The 26,903-nt window shown below is 29.8% G+C and overlaps 1 protein-coding gene across 1 annotated transcript in view; it reads left to right on the forward strand.

The window, feature by feature from the left end:
• hth (Meis homeobox homothorax) overlaps positions 1-26,903 on the forward strand; it is a 221,760-nt gene that overhangs the window by 175,913 nt on the left and 18,944 nt on the right. The window contains exons 9-11 of the mRNA XM_073961543.1: positions 92-190; positions 7,616-7,639; positions 24,012-24,160. Coding sequence (XP_073817644.1) covers positions 92-190; positions 7,616-7,639; positions 24,012-24,160 — 272 coding nt within the window. The remainder of the gene's footprint in view (positions 1-91; positions 191-7,615; positions 7,640-24,011; positions 24,161-26,903) is intronic.

The raw sequence follows: 26,903 nt of genomic DNA on the forward strand, positions 1-26,903 counted from the left end.
GCTTTAAATTTATTAATTTTTATTTTTTGTAAATTATTTTTTGCCATTTTGGAATATTACAATAACCTTATTTCTCCTTTTTAAATTTCAGGTCGATGGTGTCGAAGAGAATGGTCATCACCTGCCGCCGATACTAGAAATGCCGATGCCTCAAGACGGTTATATTCCTCAGTCTTCCTGGGTAGTCCCGGTAAGTGGAAATATTTTTATATTCTTTATATAAATTAAAATAAATAATTTAAGTGAATTTGAGGATAGGAAATTGAAAGTATGCAAGAAAAAGTCCCCTAAGAGTACTAGAAAATTCATTAAGAAAAGATACAATCATTTTCATGCCACCCTAAATATAAGCGATATTGGATGTTCTAAAATATTTTCTTTGAAATCAAATTTTAAAACCTTTGCACAACACCATACCAAAATTAGTTAATATGTTAGGAAAGACCAGACCTCAAACTATCCAGATCCAATGGAAAACTATGAAAAATTCCCCTAAAAGTAGTTAAAATAAAGACAACAAAATTTGTCCCTTGTTGCGTATGATTGATATAAATTATTCTTAATATATTTTAAAATTAATGTTTAAGACATTTTCACAAATAATTGTTGCATTTTTTTAATGCCAAATGAAAGCTTACAGTTCATAATTTATATCAAAAATTATTCACCATAACAAAATTGATCGAAAGACATTAATAAATTACTAAATTTTTGAAGCTTCTGAAGTACTGATTTCTTCTTTAGAATTTCTTGACAAGTAAGGACAGTTATCAAGACCTTTAAATTTACAATGGAGGACAAGCATTCACATGACTAAAATTCATCAAAATTTTATTGAAAATTCTCGCGGAAATAGCAGAAATAAATAAAAAGAAATTTGGTTCGCCCCTGCGTATAATTGATATTAATTATTGGTTAATTTTTTTAAAATTAAAATTAAAAATATTTCCAAAAGGAATTTTATACATTTTTAAAAGCCAAATGGAAGCCAAGACTTCAATTTTCCCTCAAAATTATATCCCCTTAGTACTTATGCCCGCAACACCTTTATAAATTACAAATTTTATCAAAAAATTTTGGGGGTTTTGTGTTTTTTAAGTTTTTTTTCGATTCTCATAAATTTCCAAGTTACTCATGTTTGGGCTTAAAATAAACTTATGATGTTTATAAATACTGCTGATTAAATTGCAATCAAGCATAAATCTGCGGCATTGAAAGATCTCTTTTTGTGAAGCGTAGATAAGATAAACCCCGCCAAAAGGTCTTTGTGATATCTCTAACATAACAAAAGCCTTCTACAAAATACAATGTTACAAAAACTAAGCAAAGGAAATCGAAACACCAAAAAAAAAACAACTACTTCCAGTGAAGCCTAGCATTACAACAGCAAAAAATTAAACACAAAAAAGTAGTAGGAACTCCAAACAGCCTAGACTAAATGTCTGGCGAAATACTAGAAAACTACAACACATTTTTGCATAAAGATGAGCGGTTTGCACTTGAAGTTTTGTTGTTTTTAAACAATGATTTACCTCCATCTCCTCCCTCACTCCCTCCATCATCTACGAAATCCAATTTTAAGACACTTTGGCATCAGCCTTGTCGGCATCATCATCGTCATCATCTTCTCTGTGGTGTTGTTACTTTAAGGCTTAGCTTTACATTGATGCATACTAAAAGCTTTGTGCAAACCAAAAAAATACTTTTGCGGCTTAAATACTTTGATATTTTTGCTTGATTTGTGTTAAAAGAAAAGAAGTAGAAGATGAAGAGAAAAAAATAATACAAAACTACAACAGAAAAACATTTCTAAATAGAGATGCATTTAAAGGCTTCAAAAGAAACCCCCCAAAACACCACAAAAATCAAAGAATTTCAGTTACTTAAGCGTCGGTGTTATTGTTGTACGTACGGCATGCCGGCAGGAAGGAAGACGATCGTTCTTACTACGTTCGTTGCATGTACATTGAGTGTAACGCCATTTTTACTTGAAAACAGTAACCAAGAAACAAATGGCTGCAACATAAGCTCACAATGCAAAGCAGCAGCAACAACAAAAACTAGACGCCGTTAATGTTCTGTTCGTTCGTTTGAAACATTAAGAACAGCTCGAAGAAAAAACCGAAACTGGCTGAATGGGCTTCTGCTGAAATGTAAACTGTTATTTTTTTTACTATGGCCGTCGGTGGGTTTGCATCTTTGCAATCGAAACGATCATTATTGGCTTTTGTGTGGCATGAAGAAAGCAATATTGTGGTATGTTGTAGGCAACAATATGCAAAGTAGGCTTCAACTTCTTCTCAATCTTCTTGTAAATGTTGCTCAAAAGATTCCCAGCAAAATTATGTTTGGAATTAGTGCCAAAAAATAACTTAGCGCTAAAGGGATAATCAGCCACAATTTAGTGGCATTAAAGAAGACCAAAAGATCCACAGATTGAGTAAAAAATTTGATTTCTTTGTGTCCCTTAAAGGGCGTATACTTAATTTTTATTTCTTGTTAAAGGGAGCGTATGATTGATTTTAATACCCTTGGTGAAATTTTAAAAAAATAGTTAAAATTACGTAGCAATCGATTTTTTCAGATTTCAAACGCAATTTGCAAAGCAAAGATTTTGAATTTTATTGGAAAATTATTTCCGGCAGATACTTGCTTTATAGAATTGCTAGAAAACGAAGGGTTTCGTAATATAGCTTTTAAATTTTTTTTTAATTTTTTGTTTCGACGGAATTTTGAAATTAATTAAAATTGCTTAGCATTCGAATATTCTAAATCTCAAACCCTATTTTTAAAGCAAAGACATTGAATTTTATTTTAAAATTATTTCCAATGAGGATTTGGTTTACAAAATTGCTATAAAACTGAGGAGTTTTAGAGTTTTAGAAAAATGCTTTAAAAATTTGGATAATTTTTTTTTTTTATTTTTTTTTTTATAACAACATCCTTGAGTTTTCGTTTGAGGTTTTTTGTTGTTGTGGATTGCTGTTAAATCCCCAGCTAGGCATGATAATTTCGCGCTTCAATGAAATGCGATACGTTTTTGGAGTTACTGATGATGTTTAAAAGATGATCAACATGAATTGTTGGATTTTTTTCGTTGTTGTTTTTGAGCTTTTCTGATGCTAGAGAGATATATTTTGCCGGCTTAGGTTTGGTCAAATCAACCACGCACCTTATTTTAGCTTGATGTGTTGAACAATCATCATCATCAACGGCAACAGCAGCAGAAGATGATGAAGTCCATACAAGTCGTTTTTTCTTCTTCTTCAAATACATTAAGTCTTTAAGATCCGCAGTAGTTGAAAATGCCTATGGATTGGAATTAACACAACTCAAACGTAGAACTGATGAGCTGTAGAAGTAACAAAAAAAAAAACTTTACGAAATAATGTGCTCAAGCGTAGAAAAAAGAAGCAGAAAATGTTGCTTGGAAAAAATTCCTGAAACACACCTTAAAATCACTTGGGGATATCACTTGCAGTCAGTTGTAGAAAGAAGACCCAAGAAGTCTTGCGGGATTTTTGTTTGGAGGTCGTTGTTTTTTGTGGTTCTTCTTCTTTATAAAAGAAAATTAAAAATAAACTTCATAAGTTTAGAGTTAAACTCACAGAATATGGTTGCTGCGTATGCCACTCTTTTTTTTTTTCTTGGCCGTTTTTTTTTTGGGTGAAGAGACAGACGATGCTTTAAGACTTTCATTCATTTTGATTTCTTTGTCATTTAAAAGTTATTGAACATGCATTGATACACGTTTGTTAACATATAAACAACATTTATACCCGTATAAATGAAACTCATGGCGATGATGAGGATGAGTATGATGATGCTGTGGTGATGCTGAGGATATGGAAGTAAGAAGGTATTGTTGTTGGTTGTTGGCCCCAAAACAACCGGGTCATGGGGGGCTTTGCTGGTTTTCAGGCCAGGCCATAAACAGCAACAAGCTTGCGTTAAGTAAGCATCACATGACACTTGGCTTGCAGTTCATAAATAATCGTCTTAAATGTAAAGATTTTGAAGTCTTCGTTGCGATTTTTTGCAGTTTAATTTTTTTTGCTAATTTTCTTCGTTTTTTTTTTGGCAGATTAAGCTTAAGCTTTAATTCTTTGCCCTGCAGAAGAAAAAGAAGAAGAAGCGGCGTATGTGATTAAGCCTGGAATATTTTCAAGTAATTTTCATTTTTGAAAACAATCCCTTTGCAGCATTTTAAATAGTTTGCCAATGAAAAAAAAAAATTGCCAACAAGCTGGGGTTGTTTAACAAAACGTTTACAGCGAAATGGATTTCAATCAAAGGAATGTGGCATTTTTGTGCTTCTTTGTTTTTGCATTAACAGCGTAGGAACATTTTTAGCATATTAAAATTGTTTTGTCTTTGCTTGGATTTAAACGTTTTTTTGTTTGGACTCCTTTAAGTGCTTAAGAAAGCATTTTGATCCCATTTTAATATTCTAAGATGCTTTAAATGAAATACGTGTATGGATTGTCACACACAAAATCAGAAGAAGAAGACAACGAAGCAAAAAAAACCAAAGTCGTCGGGACTTTGCTGACAACTGACTGAAATTGTTTTGCAGAGTCGTCGTTGTCATTGTCGTTGTTGTTTTCGAAATTCATTACGTTTATTGTTTTCTTAATTCACTTTGGTTTTGGTTGCATTTCAAACCAAGACACTTTGGATATTTTTAAGCCGCCAAACCAATCAGCGAAACTACCAAACAGCCAACCAGTCAATTTTACCACCATGGCCATAGCCCATCATTGTCAGCACCACCATCATCATCATCGTCAGCCAGCCAAAGTATTGCCATTGTCATCTTTTTGCCAGCAAGTAGTAGTTGTTGTCGAAAAAGAAAATTTAAAATGCATTATGCATCGCGCCTATTTGGCATTTGTTTATTTTTATGTATGCAAAAATTGTTAAAGACAAAGAAAAAATAAAAACAAATCCCGGCTTTAAGCAACAAGAAAGTTGTTAAGTTTACTTTCATGGTTGTTGGTGTTTTTGGTTTAGTATCTCATACACGTAGAAGGTCACATTAAATGGTTTTATTTTTCTTGTTTGTTGTTGTTGTTTCTTTACTGGAGTTGACAAATGACATTAACAATTTGCCACAGCAAAATAAAACAGAGTAATGACCATATTTTACAACACTTTACGGACAGCCTTGAAAATTGGGTGGTGTCTTGGGTTTTCAAAGAAATTTTGCAAAAGTGACAAAATCATTAAAATAAAAATGATTTTGTTTAAACAAACATAAATATTGTTTCAGAATTTATCGATTTTGAAAGAAAAGTTTTGAGAAATTAGCTTGGAAAACAAGGAAATTAAATAAAACAATATTTGGACCTTGAGGCGTATAAGTGTTATTAATAGAGAGGCATAATTTTGAAAAATTAATTAAATATAGTTCTAGGTGGAATTTTGGGGATCTTAAGGGCTCATTTTAGAGATAAGGGTTTACAGTTTTATTCAAAAATGTTCCCATAACAGGTTGTCTTACAAGTTCTAGTGCAAAATCGCTTAAAACTCAAACTATGTTTAAATGTCCAAGATATTGCAAAAAGAAAGGATTTTCCCACAAACAATTTTTAATAATATTTATTGCTGCAATTTTTTGAATCCACAGGCTTCATTCGTAAGCTAAGGATTGCAGCTTTGAACGAAATATTATGAATTACATCAAAATTGTTTAGAAGTTGGAGAAAATAAAATAAAACATTAAATTAAATAATTTATGTCATGTTATTAATAGAGGGACATAATTTTTGAAATAAAATTAAATGTAGTTGTAGTTGGAATTTGGGGGATCTGAAGGCTTCATTTGCAAGCTACGGGTTTGCAGTTTAACAAACAAATTGGTGTATAATAGGTTGTTGGAAAAGTTTTAAGGAAAAATGTAAGGCTCAAAATATGCTTAAATGTGTAAGACATTGGAAAAACAAAAGAGTTTCTGTCAAACAATTATTAATAGTAGTTATTGCGGAAATTTCGTGGATCCAAAGGTTATATTTGAAAGCTTTGGAATGCAGATTTAAATGAAAATTATTTCAAAAATAAATATCATATTATTTTGTAACGAAATCAAATAAAATATTTTGGTATCAGGGGACGTATAAGTGCTATTAATAGAGATGCATTCTTTTCAAACAATAATTAAATATGGATGCAGGCTGAATTTTGGCGATTTTAGGGACTCATTTTAAAGCTAAAGGTGTAAAGTTTAGTAGAAAAATTTATTAGTAATATGTTGTTTAACAAATTTTATGAAAAATCTTGAAACACAAAAACTATTCAAATTTTCAAAATATTGCATTAAGAAAGGTTACTTTTTTAAATCACTTTTAATAATAGTTATTGCCGGAATTTTATGGATCAAAAGGACTCGTTTGAAAGCTATGAGTTGCAGTTTTAAATCGAAATTATTTTATAAATATATATCATATTATTTTATAAATAAATTAAAAAAGAGATTTTGTTGTACCCTGTGTCGTATAAGTATTATTAATAGAGAGGCACAATTTTCAAAAAATAATTAAATATAGTTGTGGGCGGAATTTTGAGGATTTTAAGGACTCATTTTAAAGCTAAGGGTCTAAGGTTTAACAGAAAAATGCATACCTAACATGTTGTTTAACAAATCTTATAAAAAATCTTGAAACACAAAAAATATTCAAATTTTTAAAGTTTTGCAAAAGGAAAGGTTATTTTTTCAAACAATTATTATTAATAGTTAATGCGAGAATTTTGTAGATGCAAAGGTATCATTTGAAAATTACGGATTGCAGCTTTAAACCAAAATTATTTGATAGTAAGTTTGTTATACAAATAGAGTGGGGAAAATTTTAACACAACTTCCACATTTTCAAACATTTTGTGAAATTTTCAATAAGGCGTTATAATCTACAAAATGGCTTGGGATAAAGCTCATGGAGTTTTAAGGATCATTGTGTAACATTCGGACGCTAAGACTTTTAAAATTATAACGAAAGTATTTTATAAGATTTCCATTCCCTTGAAAATCCCACATTCTTCAAATATTTTTTCAACTTCATTCATGGTTCATGTCCAGGACATGATTCATATTAATTTCTGGCTAAATGCTGTTAAAAGTTTTGCAGTTGTTTTTTTTTATTTCTTCTCTGAGAACTTTGAAGAATATATTTTGTTGCACAAAAATTTGATTGATGGTTTCGGGGCGAGAAATACAAAAATTGTTAAAATGTTTCGTGTTTTTTTTGTGTTCTGTGTTATTATGATTTCATTTGTGGTTTGAAGAAACATTGGCAGTTTTTTTAATCATCGTTTAAATTATGGCTTAGACATTTGAAGAGTCTTTTACGCATGCAACATTCAAAACATTTAACAACATTAGGCGTGTGTGGAGAATTATGAAATAACAAAAAATAACCCAAGAATTTCTACAAATGATAAATGGGTTTTAAGGGTTAGGGTTCCCACACAAGCAAAACAATTTAAAAAAATAATAAACACCTGTTTTTAATAGGAAATTAATTTCTCAAGAATTATAGAAATATTTTTATAAATTAAGTATATCTCTTCTCTATACAAAAAACATGTATTTTGATTTTCTTTGTTTGTCTTTTCATTGCAGACAATTATGGCACAAGTGCAAGCGGTAAGCTTATTTTTTTCCTATAAAAAAACTAAATACACATTATACCACACTTTCAAATTACACAAAATTGCTTACAACACTCCCTACTGCTTTATACTATTATTAGCTTTTAAAACAGCTGCTAGACTTTCTTTTTATACATAAATATGAATTTGTTTAGAATTGCATTACAATACATTATTAACTTTATCGATTGCTAGGCCAAAGCCAATTCCCCTAATTATAGACCATCGCCACAGAGATGGTTACTATTACAAGAAAAAAAGAAAAACCTTCCAATCATTGAAATTTAGCGTTTCCATTTAACTTACATTGACAGTCTGTATAATTATATGATCAACCATAACCCATCATCATCATCGTCCTCTTATTCTTCCTCATTGAGTAGCGCGTATAAGAGAAACCTTTGGGATGCAATGGACAGACCAAACCAACAAAAAATGATGGCCAATAATATGGTCAACTTTTTTTTCATCATCTACAAAAAAATGAAACTGAACAGCAAGCAACACCATCATCGTCGTCATCATAACCAAACAGATATGAAACCATCAGGCTTTAAGCCATCAGGCTCAAAAAAAAAGAGAAAAAAACACCAAACATATCTCGTCTTGCGATTGTAAGTAACTAAGCCTGGGTATGTCTGATTATTGTAGACCCCTTTTGTTGAGTTAAGCCAAAGGCTTAGAGGCCAGGCGATGGAGAGAAGAGGGAGGAGGAGAAGCCACCAAACCGAATGCCGAAAAAAACATATAAATTTTCTGATTAAAAACCCGCTTATCATTATTATAGAGGATGGTGCGTAAAGGTCTTGGGTGTCTTTTTTTTGGTTTTTTAGGTGAAGTGATGCTGCGTGTTGTTTTTTTTTGTTTTATTTTGCCATCTTCACTTCGAATCCATACCGACATATGTATGTATTCTTGAGGCTAAAGGCTTCAAAAAAACATTTATGTTTTTTTTTTCGGTTTGTTTGGTATGTTGAAGGATTTGTTATGAAGTTATGCCATCTTTAAATCCGAAAAAAAAACATCCCAGAAAATGATGTGAGCTAAAGGTTGCGGGTGTTTCGTTTTCTTCATCTTCTCTTCAAAACTCTCCATTTTTTTGTTGATTTGTTTCCAAATCTTGTGGTTGTGTGTTTCTCGAAACAAATAAAAACCTTTTGGCAAAAAATCTTAATATCGCACCACAAAAAAAACACAACAACAAATATTTGAGATTTCCTGTGAAATCTGTAGGGTCTGCGGTAGAATTTTCAATAAGCCGTAGGAGATAAAAACAAAACTAAAAAACATTAAAAAAAATATTTAAAAGAAATGCCTTTACCAAGGACAATAACTTTTGGTACAAAAAATATTGACCGAATTCTGAAGTGAGAAGATCCAATATCTGGTTATGATTCTGATCTTTAAACTTACTCAAACTATTTCGCTTAGAACCACAGAAGTCAACAAAATACCAGCAAAATCTTTTCAAAGCTAATGGAAACTATTTTTAATTAAATATTAATTTAAATAAACATTTTACGCCTAAAAGTATGCATTAATCAAAAAGAAAAACAAGAAACATGTGAAGAAAGCCCCTAGAAAGATCTTCCTCTGCAAAGAATCTTTAGAAGAAACTTTAAAATGTTTTAAAAAATAGTTTCAAACCAATTTAAAAGTTGTAGTAATCATTTCAGGCCTAAAAGTATGCATCACACAACAAAATTAACAAGAAAACTTGTGATGAAGACTTTTTACATGTTTTTCATTTACAGAAGACCTTTGGAGGATCTTCTGTTTCCAAAACGACGTAAACAAAGTTGTCTGCTTCCACCGAAGCTATTGAGAAGCATTTGCTCTTCAACACGAAATCTGTAAATGGTCGACAGTTCCAGCAAAACAGTTTTTTTAGATCTTCCATTATAGAAGACCTTTATAAGGACGTATACTACTATAGAAGTTCTTTAAAAGGTCTTCCGCTTTCTTGAAAGTTTTTCAAAGAGACTTATTCTTTTATAGGAGGTCCTTAGACTATTAAAATTCAACAGAAATGCCTTGGAAGGCCTTCTGCTTCAACATCAGACCTTCGGAAACCTTTTAGCTATCATAGGAGGCACCATAACTCGTTATGTTTAAAAATTCTTGCAACTGCCTTCTGCTACAATAGAAAATCTTTCGAAAATCTTCTCTTTGCATGGAGAATCTCCAGAAGGTCAACTATATTCATAGAAAACCTTCCGAATTTTCTCCTTACAAAAAAGAGCCCTAGAGCTCTTCAGCATCCATAGAAGATTTTCAGGATGTCTTCTGCTTTCATAAATTACCTTCAAATGGTATTATATTTCCATACAAAACTTTTCAGCAGCTTTCTGCTTCTACAGAAGCTCTTTCAGAAGGTTCCCTTCAGTTCTTCAGCATCCATAGAAGATTTTCAGGATGTCTTCTGCTTTCATAAATCACCATCAATGGTAATATATTTCCATACAAAACTTTTCAGCAGCTTTCTGCTTCTACAGAAGCTCTTTCAGAAGGTTCCCATTGTACCGTATTAACCGTCTAATTTCACTGATGAACTTTACAAAGCCTTCTTCTTCCATAGAAGTTCTCTAGAAAGACTTCTGCTTTCGTAGGAGCTCTACACAAGGTCTACTGTATCCATTGAAGATTTTTCTTACATTAAAGACTTTTAGAAGCAACGAAACCCTTCTGAAAGTCTTCTGATTCTGGTAAGATCTCAAGAAACTCTACTGTTGTCATGAAAGGCATTATACAAATCACTCTCCCCTAGATAATAGACCTGTAGAGGAAATTTTCTTCTATAAAAAATCTTTATATTTGTCTTTTACTCTACGAGAGAACTGCAGAACTTCTTCTGTCCCCTGGCCAGTTCAAAGAACTTTGGAAAGTTTTCTCCTCCTAATGTTTAAAGGTTCTCCTTATGTTTAAATGTTTCTGAAGAATCTCAATTCACAGTACAGTACTGTACTGTACAGTAGTATTTTTCTCTAGTTCATAATGGAACTGATTCATTTAAGGGACCAACAGAACTAAATTAGTTAATATCGTTTCGGAACTATTTCACGGTACAGTACAATAGAATTATTGTGTAGTTCATAATGAAATTTTTTCAATTCAGGGATTCACTGAAAGAACCACCAGGACTAGATTGATTGCTTTTGATTTGTAACTAATACAAATATCTAAAATACCGACTGATCATTTACTGGAATATATTCAAATGACCAGTGGAACTTTAGGTTCTATTAAATGAACTACTATGCAAATGATGGAACTAAGGTACCAAATTGTGAACGATTGCACAAAAATGAACCAAGTATTTAAGTTGAACTAGACGATTCTTCAAAATGAACCCCCATAAAGGGCAGTGAAATAAATTGGTCTTAATGGAAAGCAGCTTAGGGATCAAATGGTAAACTAGTGCACAAAAATGAACCATGTATTCGAGTTGAACTGAACAATTTTTCAAAATGAACCCCAATAAAGGCAATAAAATGACTTGACCTTAAAGGAAAGCCTCATTTCATGTGAATTAAAATGTCCAAGGCTGGTGCAATGAAATACCAGAGTCTCCCCTCTCTCTGCTCCCTGCCTATATCTTTAAATTTTATATTATTCAAAAAAATTCAACCACCCACTGTGTATGATGGACCAGCAAATGAGTTTGAACGGCTCTTAGGAACATTGACTCGTTTATCACGTTCTAGCAAAGTCTCTACCATGGCCCCGAATAAAGGCAACAAAAACCTTTTCTTATTATGCTGATACGCATGATGATGATAATGATGGCGGTGGTAATGCTGATGAGCCTGACAATGATATTCCATGACTGAGTGAGTGCCAGGGCAAAATATAATACTAGTTACAACACCTTCCAACCAACCAACCAGCCAGCCAACCATATGTAATGTGAACAAACAAATGTCCAGGAAAATATTGTAATGCGCTGCAAACTTTGCTAGCTGGCCTGACATGATGGTGGTAAACTTGTCTCCTAATAAAGAACTCAAATTGGCGCGTACAAAGTCTATTTTTCTGCAAAAGACTTGAGAAGTGCATGATGGTGACTGAGTGAGTGAGTGCTGGATGCTAGAGATTCCCCGGTACCAGACAGCAAACAGCAAGAGTTCAATGAATATTCCAAATGTTTTATGTCTGTCCAGTTGGGTTTGTTTTTTGTTTTCGTTTTATTTTTCAAGAAATGTTAAGCGTGCTTGCATGCGTGTGATCATAATATGAATGTCATTTCAAGTTGGATTGGTTTCTCTGTTGCCCATGTATATATAGAGGCGACAATGTCAGAGAATCACAACGACGATTGAATGAATATGCCTTGGCCCATGGCATGAAGAAAAAAACATCATGTAATATACAAAATAAACTTCAACCTCCTGTGGTGTAAAGTTGACGTACGATCATGTGGCGGCCATATAAAATAAAATGATGCCAAACAAAATTGCAAAATAATCAAACAAGAAAAAAAAACTTGTGGCAAAAATTTCCAAACTTAAGGAATTTTTAATCAAGCTTGCCAACAACAACTTCAATTTACGTTGTTTGGTTTTTGTTTCTTGATTAGGCAATAATCAAGCTTTTTCTAGCTTATCAAATGAAACTTAGAATTAAAGAGGCCATAACAAGCTACATTTTATTAGGGTTAAGGATGTGCAGAAACAAGAAATGTCACTCAAATGCCTGGCTTTATCTGTCTCTTTTAAAGATTTGCATAATTTCTTATTGGTCTTCCTTTTGTCTTGATCTCAAAAATTGTCTTGTCTCGTAAATTTGTGGATAAAAATACATTTCATTGGGCTTTTGGGTAACTGCTGCCATCCCATGCCAGCCAGCAATCTTTGCGGCATGTTCATCTCACCACTTGTGTCCTGCTTTTTGCCCCTACATTTGTATCATTGCTTTAAATGATTTGCGTGTCTCTTGTCTTTTTTTTGTTCTTCGTTTGTCTTTAGTCGTGACGTGCCATAAATTTGCCAAATTTGACAATTATGAGCGTTAATAATAAATAAAATTGACAATCAATATGGAGATTTCATTTTATTAATACAAGAGACTTCATATATGCAAATGTACGTATGTATTTATGTGTGCTTGCGGTAAGTCTGCTGATCAAGAGAGCGAGAACTAAATATTGCAAATTTTTTTCCATTGCCCATAAATTTGAGATTTAAACTGTTTTTGCTCAAGTAAAACAATTGTCAAGGTGGGAAAACATATGTCTCTTGGCCTAAAGACTTAACGAATTGAGGTTGTCGCTAAAATATGGGATCAATAAATTAAAAGATTTTCAACATAAGAAACAAATCAGTTTCAGGTGTGATGAAGTGAAAGGTGGTTTTCCTAGCAATTTAGGGTGAAATAATAATTTTTATATATAAATAATTTTAATAGAAAATATAAAAAGTGGTCTTCAAATAAAAAAATTAAATAGAAATATAAGCAATAAAATACCTACTTTAAAAATTTACCCCTAAAACTATGCAGCAAACCTGGAATTAAAAGCCTTAATCATGTGATCGCTTCACAAAATAATGGTAGCAGCTTTTCTTTTTTAGTTTTTAAACTTTTTTCAATGTAAAAAAATAAAAAAATCCTGGCCCTTTACCGGACCTCCATTAAATTTCACATACAGTAATACCTTGTTACTGGAATGGAAAAGTAATACAAAAAAACCAGCAAGATTATCTTCATTATTTTCAGGGATTGTTGTGCACAAAAAAGGAAGCCATCACTTTTTATGAAAGCCAAGCACCACCACAGATTTTGTTTCACATCATAACCACCTTCATGTAGCCATAAAAACAAAAAAAGAAAAAACACTTTGGAAAAAATAACAAGAAATTATGATGGATCACCAATCAAGCAACACCATCACAAAAATTGTTGTTGTTGCTATAGTCATCTTCTTATATTTTATCGTATCCCATGCAGCAAACAATAAATTGGCTTAACCAAAAAAATAACTACAAAAAAATTATATATAAAAAATATATTTAAAAAGCATGGTGGAATAAAAAACCTGCAACGAGAAGCGGAACTACATTTCATTGTTTGTTGCAAGCAAACACCAGCACTAAACTGCTGCAATATTATCCCGCAAAAATATAACATCCTTTTGATCTGTGTGAGCGTTTTTTTCGGTTGTGCTGCAAAGTCAATAATAATTTTCTCCAGCATTATTTTTTTACGCTAAGCCTTTATCCCAGCAGCCAGTGTGGACTCTTTTGTTTTTTTGGAAGCTTTGGATTTTTATGTGGCGGATTTGTGTGATCCATTGCCATAGAATTGTTTTTTGTCTCACAACATTGTTCTGCTAGCAGTTTTTTATGGCATTGTTAGGGTTTTTATGGCAAGATTTTTCGCCCTCTGTACTTTGTTTTGGTAATATTTTTGTTAAATGCAATTATGATTTTTTTGCTGAAACCAAACGGGGTTATTGATCTCTCTTTAAAGGCAAGCTGCAATTGAACAACATGCCTGCAAATATTGAATTGTTTTCATTTCAATTTTTGACTTATTTTTCCTCTACGAGGCCCTAGGCTTTTTTGTTTTAATTGCTCTCTTACCCCACATTTAATTTGCAGCCATGTTTTTTCCGGTTTAGCTGCCTTCTGCTGCTGCTAATATGACCCTCATAGCTGCTTTGGCTTGGCTTATTTCCTTTTTGCAAAGTTATGTTTATTTTTTCTTCTTTTACTCCTTCATTAAAATGTGGTGTTCAGCCAGCCATGTTGTTAATGGTGTTACACTACTAACCTAGCAACCGGCCGTCCGTCTGTCTGTCCATTGCAAATTCTCAACTTGTTTTACACCATGCTAGCATGGAATTGCATTACTCCCCATTTTTTGCGTTTGCAAAAATGGCAAAAATATGGCCGCCCAAAAAACAACCGAACAAAAAATAAATGCAACAACATGATATTATAATAATAACCCAAAGGGAAATAACAACAACAGCAACCAAACAATTCTTTCCAATTCCCTTAAAAAATAATAATAATTTTCTTAAGCTGTTGTTCCTTCTTCCTTCTGCGAAAATATTTCGTGTTGAAAGATTTTCACATGCTGCCACAACCCACCAATGATGGTGTCTTGGTGCTCTTTACTGGGCTGCAAATGTTCATAACGTGACTTATGCGTTAATCATCATCATCAAGATCTACTTCATTATATTTTTTTGTAAAAAAAATTTGCAAAAAAACTACAAAATTTAGGCTTCTTAAATATTTGTAGGGGGGAAAATGAAATAATGTTCCTCCATATGCAAACAATTATGATGTCAAAATTGCCTTAGGTTTATTCGTCTCGCTTGTTGCAATTTAATGAAAATAATATGTTAATATGTTGAGAGGGGATAATTACGGACATGTGGACATAGGCACGAAGGCAGAAGAAGAGGAGATTTGGATATTTTTTTTTTTTGCAAAATAATTAGGAGGAAATAAGAACAAAAAAATGAAATAAAAATGTAGAGCTACTTAAAAGTAGCAGCATTAAAGAGAGCGATATAAAAATGTCTCCTAAAAGTATGCACAAAATATTAAAGAATAAACATTTATTTGATTTAGGGTGTTTTTTGGAAAAATAATTAGGAGATAATAACAACAAATTAAACAAAACTGTAATCTGATATCAGAGTACTAGGATTATTAGAAGACATTGAAAAATGACTCCTAAATGTAGGCATCGAACATTAAAAAATACAAATTTATTTAATTTTGTTTTTGGAAAAATAAAAAATAAGGAAGAAGTTTCAATAAAAATAGTATGTTACTTCAGTTTAGCAGACTTATAAAGAGATATGGCAACTTTACACCTAAAAGTAGGCAGAAGAATAGCAGTTTTGGACTTTTTATGGCAAAATAATTAAGAGGAAATAAGAACAAAATGAAACAAAAATGTAGAGCTACTTAAAAGTAGCAGTATTAAAGAGAGAAATTTAAAAATGTCTCCTAAAAGTATGCACAAAATATTAAAGAATAAACATTTATTAAATTTTGGGTGTTTTTTTGGAAAAATAATTAGGAGAAAATAACGACAAATTAAACAAAACTATAATCTGACTTCAGAGTACCGGGATCATAAGAAGATATTGAAAAGTGACTCCTAAAATTAGGCATCGAACATAAAAATACAAATTTATTTAATTTTGTTTTTGGAAAAATAAAAAATAAGGAATAATAAAATAAGGAATAAGGAAGAAGTTTCAATAAAAATAGTATGTTACTTCAGTTTAGCAGACTTATAAAGAGATATGGCAACTTTACTCCTAAAAGTAGGCACCAAACATATAAAAATAACATTTAAATTCAGTTCGTATGTTTTTTAACAATATAATTAGGACGATATAAGGGGAAAATATGCAAAATTAATTATGTGACTTCAGATTACCAGAATTATAGAGAGAGACATTGCAAAGTGACTCCTAAAAGTAGGCACCAAACATATAAAAATAACATTTAAATTAATTTCGTATTTTTTACAATATAATTTGGACGATATAAGGGGAAAATATTCAAACTTAATTATGTTACCTCAGAGTAGCAGGATTACAGGGAGACATTGCTAAGTGACTCCTAAAAGTAGGCAACAAACATATAAAAATAACATTTAAATTAATTTCGAATGTTTTTTGACAAAAAAAAAAAATTAGAATGATATAAGACAAAAATATACAAAAATATTATGTTACTTCAGAGTACGATGATTATCGAGAGAATTGGTTAAGTAACTCCTTAAAGTATACCGCGAAAATTAAATTAAAAAATTATATTGAAAATTTCCTGAAGATTTTTTCGCAAACTTTTCAGAAGTAACTTTTTAATGCTTTTTCTTAAAGGGAAAACATGTTTTATGCCTTGTGTGCAATCCATCAAAGCCCCTAAAACTATGCATTACACGTTGATATGTACCAATTCAACATATGTTTGACTTCAAAACTAGTGGAACATACTTCAGAACGGCTTTTTATTAATTTTGAGTAAATTTTTCATTAGAAATATTTGTTTTTAAAATGTATTCCAAATGTTTTTAAAGTCTTAACCCAATAAAACAGTTCAAAGATTAACCCCAACTAGTTATTTAATTCATAGCTAATTTTTATTACGCCACATATTTATATATAATAAGTTTATATATTTGTATCTACCCTCTCTGCAATTGTCTGTTTACATAAAATACCATGCCAATCGCTTGTCAATCAAAACCATTTTCTTATATTTTTCGAAAAAAAGAAAATCACAAGCAACCAATCAAACTCAACAAGGAAAAATTACTTATAAAGCAAAAACAACAACAACAACAACTAAAAGAAAAACAAATTTGATGGAAAACCAAAGCAAACAATTGCCATAAGAGAGAAAATGAAAAGAAAAAACAACCAACTACAAAATACTTAACGGCAACTCTTTTGCTAACTTGACCGGAAATCTGTTTAAAGTCAAAACCTCCTCAAAGTGTTATAGAAAAGAAAATGTCTAGATATTGATTTGTAAATACATTTACACATACACACACACACATACAAACATGTTTGTTTAATATTTATTTGGCTAGGTGGAAATGAAGATGATGAAGAAAAGAGCATTCCTAGATTTTAATTCAAATAAACATTGTAGAAATAAGTTGATTTGTGTAAAAAGAATTTATCATTTAACACCAAGAAAATAAAGGCAGATAGAAGAAGAAGATTGGTTAGAGTTTGCACAGCCAATAGTTTATGAGTCGTGTTACGCATATTTTGTTTTATTCCCTCCAATCCACCAATATGTAGATATGTATGTAAGAAGTGTTAAGAAAATATTATGTTTTGATGAATGAAGCTGATGATGCCTTAAAATGTATTTCAAAATAATCAAAAAATTTATAAGGCATTACAATTATAAACAAACACAAGAAGAAATATATACAAGCTAATTTCAACAGCAACAATTTTGCATAACACTTTTACTTCTTCTTCTTCTTGTTCATCTTTTGTGTTTTGCGTTAAAGTGTTGTTTGTTTTAAATCACTTCGGTTTGTATGTCTGTCCCTCCTAAACCAAGTGGAGTGGTGTATGGGTGCTAAAGCTTGTTATTTCAAGTGTTTACAGACGACACGTACAACACGCTTTAGTGACAATAAAAACAATGACTTTTTAAATACATGACTTTCAGGCCATCACCATCATCATCATTGTCGTCATCAAACAAGCCATCCAACCCAAGCAAACAACCATCCAGTAAGCCATTCAGTTTACTAACCAGCAAATCATACCTACCACATAGCCTCCTTCCATGGCTTGTTGGCTTAGCACGAGTACCATTGACTGCTTTTTTAGGCCCCTCTCTACTCAAATGCAGACCACACCGAGTTTGAAAATAACAGAAGAAAAAAAACTAAATATTTTTTATTTTTTAGTAGTTGTTGAGTTTTGGATTTTTGTTTAAGTGGTGGGTGGTTGTACATCGTTTGTCATCCAAACTAGCTGCCATGCAACAAAACTCTTTAATGAGAGGTTTATTAATTTTTCCCATAATAAAATATAATTATTTTTCCGTTTTTTGGCTGGTTGTTCGCTTGTCTTGTCAACCTTAAATTGACCTTTTATTGATTTATCACTGAGTCAGAGATCCTCAGCCACACAACTTACAGCAGCCAAAAAAAGGAGGACAGTTGGAGATAATTTCCAAAGTGGTTGGCAAGAAAAATAGATTTATTTAAAACTTGAAAATAAAATTGTTAAAATTAAAAAAAGCTCCAAAGCTTATTAAATATTACTGGCATTTTTCACATATGAGGAAATAAGTTATTAAGTCTCCTAAAACTATGCACCAAACTTTGATTTGCAACAATATTTAACATGTGGTTCTTGCCGTTACTCTTTGGAACATTTTAGGCCTGTTTCATTTCCCTAAAACAAAAGACCCTCCCAAAGTCCATTGTTGTTTCGAAAATTAACAAACAAAACCCCACATATTTGCGTTGTACAACAAAACAAACTTCAATAGACCAACAAATACCTTTAGGGCATAACATAGGGAGATCGTACATATGTATATTTGTATGACATATGTATATTGTCATCATTGGCATTAATATTCATTTTTTTATCTCCATACATTTCTTGCTCTGGAGCTATTTAAAACAATGGCATCTCCATTATGGTTTGTCATATATGGCCAAGTTTTCTGGTTTTAATGACAAATATTAATTTTAAAGCCAACTAACAATAATAATAATAATAGAACAACAACAATGCTTGGGCATACAACAAACAAAAACTAAACAATTGTAATACGAAATAATAGGTTTTGGGGCGAGAGAGATAAACAATCACAACAATTCTTTGCATAATAAAGATGTTGACAATGTTGATGCCCAGCAAACATATTTATGTTTGACTGGCTAAAATAATATTTAAATTTTTTTGGTTGAGTGATAAGAGGGAGATATATTCATTGAGGCTTAAAGAAGATGTTGACTTAAGGTAAAATTTCATGGCATTGTGGAATAGAAAAAAATCAGAGGAATTTCTGTGGGAAAATAATTTTGAAATAAGAAAACATTTAAGGCGGTCGTTTCAATAATTACTAAAAAAATAATAATAAAAATAATAATTTATTAATTTTGGGATAAAAATATAAATAATTTTTTAGCTTTAATAAAATATATCTTCTTCTTGTCCGATGAACTCCTTGAGGAGCATAGGGCCTCATAAAATATATAACTTTTTTAAATAAAAAATGCAAAAAAATTAAGAAAAATAAAAAAAAATATTTTGCATTAATGAAAAATAAAAATAATTTTCTGAAAAAACAGTTTAATAAAAACATTTTTTTTTTAATTTTGCATTAATAAAAATAATCATCAAATAATCAAAAATATTTTTATTCTCGCATTAATAAAAGTAATTTTTTTTTCCGATTCAAACAAAAAAATGTTTGGTAATCCAAAGAAAATTTTAAGCAAAAAACTAAAAATATTTTTTTTACTCAGGCATAAATAAAAAAAAATTAAAATATTTCAAATTTAAAAATTGTGATTAAATATTCGAAAATAAACGTTAATTAAAAATTACCGAAAATAATATATATTTATTTATTTTTTTTTATAAAAGTAAATATAAAAAATATATTTTTTTAAATCAAAAATATTTTTATTTTCACATTAATTAAAATTAAAATTTTTTTGGTAATCCAAAGAAAATTTTTAGCAAAAAATTTAAAATATTTATATTTACTCAGGCATTAATTAAAAATATTAAAATATTTCAAATTTAAAAATTGTGCTTAAATCTTCAAAAATAAACGTGAGTTAAAAATTACCGAAAATAATATATATATTTTTATTTTTTTTTTTTAAGTAAATAAAAAAAATATATATATTTTTTTTTAATCAAAAATATTTTTATTTTCACACTAATTAAAATTAAATTTTTTTGGTAATCCAAAGAAAATTAAAAAAAAAATCAAAAATAGTTTTTTTACTCAGACATTAATTAAAAATATTAAAATTTTTCAAATTTAAAAATTGTGATTAAAAAAATGTTAATTAAGCATTACTGAAAATAATATATATGTTTTTAATTTTTTGAAAATAAATATGAAAAAATATATTTTTTTAAATCAAAAATATTTTTATTTTTACATTAATTAAAATTAAATTTTTTAATTCAAATAAAAGAATATTATTTTTTGGTAATCCAAAAAAAAAATTAGACAAAAAATCAAAAATATTTTTTTTACTCAGGCATTAATTTGAAATATTAAAATATTACAACTTTAAAAGTCCTGATTAAATATTCGAAAATAAATGTTTATTAAAGATTCCTGCAAATAATATATTTTTTTAATTTTTTTTAAAAATATAAAAAATAATTTTCAATAAAAGATCAATGATATTTCTTTTAAAAATAGTAAAAATTTCGATTCGATATTTTTTATAATATTCTTTTTATTGACCATTTGTTTGGTTGTTATTCCCATTTTCTTTGACATTATCCACCAACAACTCTCTCAAGTAGATATTCCTCTATAGATTTTTGGTTTTCAAATGATTAATGGTTTCTTCTATTCTGCCATGCCATAATCTTATAACTTACATAATAATAATATAGAGTACTTGTAGCTCTTGAACTCAAAATCCCAGCACTTTAACAACACTTTAATAGGCATTCTGTTTCCCAAAAAAAAAAAAAAAAAATACCATATATAAAATATAACATAATTCCTCTATACTTGAGCTTTATGTATGGATGAATTGAAAGCAGTCCCAAGAAGAAAAATACGTAGATTATAGCCACTTGAATCTTCATCTATGGCTAGATACTCTAAAGTATATACATTACATAGTTTTTTTAATCTTTTTGAGGCGTGTTGCTTATTGTTATAATAACGATGTGCAAAAGCATATGCCGCCACCACTTGTATCCATAATCTTCCGCATTTGCCATCCCAAGGAAACCTTTAACCATCAACCAAGCAAAATAGTCACCTCATCCATCTTGTTGCTTAAGTGCATAGATGCATTGAGTTTTGAAATGCAGTGGGGAAAAATTTCATATCTTGACATTACAAGTGATGTTCAAGTATTTTTCACTTAAAGTCTAAGATAAAAATATTTTTTAATTTTTTTTTTCTTGGGGGAAAAATATTGGAAAATTTTGATAAGAAATTAATTCACAAATTTAAAACAAATTATAAGGGGGTTATAAAAGGAAATAAAACTACTCAAAGGGGGGAGGATTTTCCATTATATGTGTTTTTTATTAAGTGAAAATAATTCATAACGAAGTAGAGGGGTTGCAATTAGCTGTGTTTTTTATTAAGTGAAAATTATTTCAATATGATTTTGTGTTCAAAAATTCTCAAGGGCCTACAGGCACTTCATTTGAAAGATAAGCCAAATTTTGATATAGAAAATAAGAACATTTTTTAAGCAAAGAAAAAAATATTTTGTTTTTTAAGAAAAAAATTAATTTAATGAAAAAGTGGAAAAAAAATAAGAAGAAAATTATTTAATTTAAAAAAATATATATTTTAAATTTGTTTCCGGAATTTTTAAAATTTAAATTGTTTTTAAAGTAAAGAAAAAAATTATTTTATTTTTTGTAAAGTTTAAATTATCTTTATTAATTTATTGTATTCGTTCTATTTTTTTATTGTTTTAATAACTCTCCTAGTTTCATTTTATGCCATAGTAATAATTTTCCCCTTGTCTTCACATGTCCTAAAATTAATTATTTTAAAAATACACTTTTCCTTAACAATTTTTCCATCTTCCCATCCCTCTCTCCTTCATTCCACATGCCCCCCTCTAAAGGTTATAATTCCATTAAGTTATTTTAACAAAATATCCTTTTTCCACTTCCTTCCTTTCATGGCTAAAGTACTTTTGGCCCACCCAAGCTCACAAAATTCCAATTTGCAGTAAATTTTGTGATTTTCTTTTCATGTGCATCGTTTTTTTCTTTTTTTGTACAAAATATTAGATTTTCTTTTTAGTTATTCTTTTCGCTGGTTTTTTCTTCATATTCTTCTGAATCACATTTATTTTATAAAGAGAGAAATTTTTTTGCATTACTGCATTTTATTATAGTTTTTGTGGTTTTAATGCCCTTTATACACCCCGCCGGCAGACCCTTTCTGGTGCATTCCACACAGAAAAGACAAATGACATAGAGAAAAGAAAAAAAAATGCAAAAAAAAAAAAAGAAAAAACATTACAACGCAGAAAATATTGTTGGCTTTAATTAAAAAGCAAAAACAAAAAAAGTGTGGATAATAAAAATTGTTGTGTTTTTTTTTATACCGAGCTTGCTGTTTCTTGATTAATTTATGGTTATATATGTGATATTTTCATATATGTATAAATACAAATATAACTACCTACAGTAAAGGCCATATTTATAAAATTTTTTTCTAGTGGAAATTGCAAATTTTCCTGCAAAAGGGAATTTTTGTTTTCCGATAGGGCTTGGATTTACCCTCTTACAGCCTTAAATGACTGTGTTATGCACCAAATTGTTCTGTATTTTTATACTCATCATTATTGTGAAAAAAACTCCAATTTAATTCATTGCGGTTACCACAAACGTTGCATATTACAAAAATAACAAAAAACCCTTCATTTCATGTAAGCCACATAATTTGTTGTGTTTTTTCCACCCTATCTTAAATTGGCCAGATGAACGTATTTTCTGCATTACATGATGAGGAAAAACTCAAATATTCTGCATGAAAAAATATTAAATTAAAATGTTGCTTTTGGCTAGGCTGAAGCTACGGGAGAGTGGTGCAATGGAATTTACACACACACATATAAAAAATATATAGCGCTAATTTTTAATTTTGGACAATTTTAAAATGTTGTAATTAAACTTTTAAATTTTTCATATTATTTTTTAATTTTGGAAATATATTTAATATTTCTTTAACATTTTTCAATTCATCTTTATTTTTTCACAATTTTAGTTTTTTTTTTTAATTTTTTTCTTAATTTTTTATTTCACTTTTGATTGTATATTTCTGAATTTTGAACATTTGTTTACAATTTTTTATTTCATATTTTATTTTATTTAAATTTTTTTTTTTATTTTATTTTATATTATTTTATGTTACTTTATTTCAGTTTATTTTATTATTTTATCTTATAATTTAATTTTATTTAATTTTATTTTATTTCATTTTATTTCATTTTATTTATTTTATTTATTTTATTTATTTTATTTATTTTATTTTATTTTATTTTATTTTATTTTATTTTATTTTATTTTATTTTATTTTATTTTATTTTATTTTATTTTATTTTATTTTATTTTATTTTATTTTATTTTATTTTATTTTATTTTATTTTATTTTATTTTATTTTATTTTATTTTATTTTATTTTATTTTATTTTATTTTATTTTATTTTATTTTATTTTATTTTATTTTATTTTATTTTATTTTATTTTATTTTATTTTATTTTATTTTATTTTATTTTATTTTATTTTATTTTATTTTATTTTATTTTATTTTATTTTATTTTATTTTATTTTATTTTATTTTATTTTATTTTATTTTATTTTATTTTTTTTTATTTTATTTTATTTTATTTTATTTTATTTTATTTTATTTTATTTTGTTTTATTTTATTTTATTTTATTTTATTTTATTTTATTTTATTTTATTTTATTTTATTTTATTTTATTTTATTTTATACAACATTTTAATATTTTTTCTCTATAATAATATTTATTTTATTACTTTTTTATTATTTTATTTATGTATTTTTTTAATTAAATTAATTTTTTTCTAATTTTCAAATATTTGATTTTGTTTATTTAAATTTATACAAAATTTTTAATATTTTTTCTCTATTCTTTTCATTCCAGGCGATGCCAGCAATGCCAGTATAGGCAGCGGGGAAGGTACGGGAGAAGAGGATGATGATGCAAATGGCAAAAAGAACCAAAAGAAACGTGGCATTTTCCCAAAAGTAGCAACAAATATCTTAAGAGCGTGGCTGTTTCAGCATTTAACGGTAAGTCAAATAATTTTAATAATTATTTTGTATTAAATTATTGAAGTCCAGCTGACTCTAAAAACCCCTTCAGAAACAACTACGCCATTTTGTATAGAAAGTTTGTTCAACAAGCAAACATTTTCCCCTCCATAATATTGCAAACATAAGCCCACAAATAAGCCATATGAGTGAGACCAAGTCAGTCAAAGACACAGCCAACCAAACAAAACGACTGCCATATTAAATGTCGATAATTAACCGTTTAGTAGCCTATAATTATCAAAACATGAACGCAAAAAAGCCAGCCAGCCAGCCAGCAACTAAACTAAAACAGGCTTGCAAGCAACACACAAACGCAAACAACAACAACAACAACAATAAACAGCAATAATGCATCACAAGAACCTCGAGCTGTTGTAGTTGTTATTGTAATGCGCGCTTGCGTACCAATCCAAGCAGACAGCTGGGGCGGCATAAAACCGCCAACATAACTTAACCAAGCCAGCCAACCAACCAACGAACCAAGTCAAGTAAATTTTTTCAAACCTTCACATTTTGCTCGGGCACGTCCCCCTTTTTTCAAGTCTTTCAATTGAGACTTAGTCTCGTCGTCGTCAACAACATTTCTGCAAGACATTCAGTCCATCAGCCATCAAACAAAACTAAAAACAGAAAACAAATACAACAAAACACTAATAATGGCAACAAACAGCAATAATACAAGTTAAAACAACAGTAACAACAACAACAACTGTAACTATAATAATAACAATAATGAAGAGTTGTGGTACCAATGCCAAAGTCTTGGGGGAAACTAAAAGTGGAAATTTTGGAAACAGGGGAAACATTAAAAAGGCTTACCGGAGCTTTAGCTCTCCACTATAGTGGTCAGATGCAGAGTTTTTCAAAACCAATTGGAATTTTAATTGCAATTTAATTTTCGATCTTTAGCAAATTTGTAATTAAAAGTTTGTGTTTTTTTTTCAAAAAATGGTGCATATTTTTAGGCAAATATAATAAGCATCTGGTCATTTGCTTGTACTTCTTTTCTAAATTAATAAAATATGGATACCATTCCTCGTTCTTTTATCAAAGTGTATGAAATTCCAATAAATGTTCTGATATTTTTTAATGTAGTGCATATTTTTAGGCAAAATTAAAAAACATAGTTTATTTGTTTACCCCTTCGTAATGAATAAAATGGAAAGGGAAAGTTTTTGCCTTAATTTTGATATTCCAATACCAATATTCCAATACCAATTGCAGAATTTTCAAAAAGTGCTGCCTAATTTTAGGCAAATCAAAAAAAAACATATGTTTATTTTTTAATTAATTAAATATGGAGACTTTTTCACTTTTCTTCATTAATTTGTTTGTCCCCATTGTTGTTGGTTTTTCCACATTTTATTGTTATTTTTTTGTTGTTGTTGCATTCTTTCCTCCTTTCATTTTAATTATTACAGCATAAGTGTGAAATGCATATGAATGTCATTTTGAGACAAAGTCCATTTCATTTATTAATTTACCATACAACACAATAATTAATTACTGTCACGCCTTTAAGACAACAAGAACAGTCAACAACAACAACAACTACCACTATGTCTATATACATACTTATGCAAAAGGCAACATTGACTTGCCCTGTCTAATGAAGTGAGTGAGTGACTGACTAAATGACTGCAAAAAAAATTAAAAAAAAAAAACCAACAACACAATTCTATATGGGATTTTTTGAAGAGCAAAGACAATTCATCCATCCATCCCCCACATTTAAACATATGTTAAATGCAAAAACTTATATTCTGTTTTTTTTTTGTTTTTGCAACAGAAACAACAAAATCCCATCAACGTATGTCTCAAGTCAGTAAGGGGAAGGTGTGGAGAGGGGCAAAAAACGGGAAATATTGTTGTTCAGCGATATGATATTTGTCGTTGGCCTGTCATCAGGGGTGTAGAACGTCACATTGTTGTCGTTGTTGCTGTGAAGACATTAGAGTTTTCGCTGCAGACGGGACAACACCTAGAAGTATGCATGTCTAAAGGATGTGGGAGGGAGTTGGGAATATGTTGTTGATTGTTTGTTTAAACTTGGAACAACCATTTAAAAGGCAAATTTATTTCAAATCATACTTTAAAATGTAATAAACATTGAGCGCTTAGGGTTTGTAGGAGTAAATGCAATGTATGCATGAACGGGCATAAGAAGCGGAGCAAAGGGTTCATGACAAGTTTTTGAAATTCTTTGCTCTAGACGAGTGTTTGTGTGCTTTGTTTAAATGAAGTTTACTGGAACGTGTTGTCTTGCCATATCAAAAATTTAGGCTGTAATTTTGTAGTCTCAATATGTGTACATACATATGTATGTCTGTTTGTCCACTCAACCATCCATCCATCCATTCATTTCGTTGCACTGGCTGTCTGTCTGTCTGTCTATCCGTCCGTCCATTTGTCTCTTTGTTTGGGTGAAATTGTATGAATTGTCCGCCTACAAATGTTAACGTCGCCATGCGCAAATTGTTTTGTAGACATTTTTGTTGTTACCCCTGTTGTTGGTGTTGTTGCTGCTGTTGAATGGTGCATTAAAATTAAAACCATCCACACCAAAATACAACAAGAAAAAGTTCAACGTTTTTTTCTTCTGCGCTGCTTTGCTCCTCTGTATGCTGGTGTTAAATAGCAAGCATGAAAAAAAACTGCACATGTTATTTTAAAAATAGGCGGCCTTTAAGGCGTCAGCCATTATGGTTTATATTATAAG

The sequence above is a fragment of the Musca autumnalis genome, unplaced genomic scaffold (assembly GCF_047663935.1).
Source record: "Musca autumnalis isolate F117 unplaced genomic scaffold, ASM4766393v1 scaffold_1, whole genome shotgun sequence".
NCBI lineage: Eukaryota > Metazoa > Arthropoda > Insecta > Diptera > Muscidae > Musca > Musca autumnalis.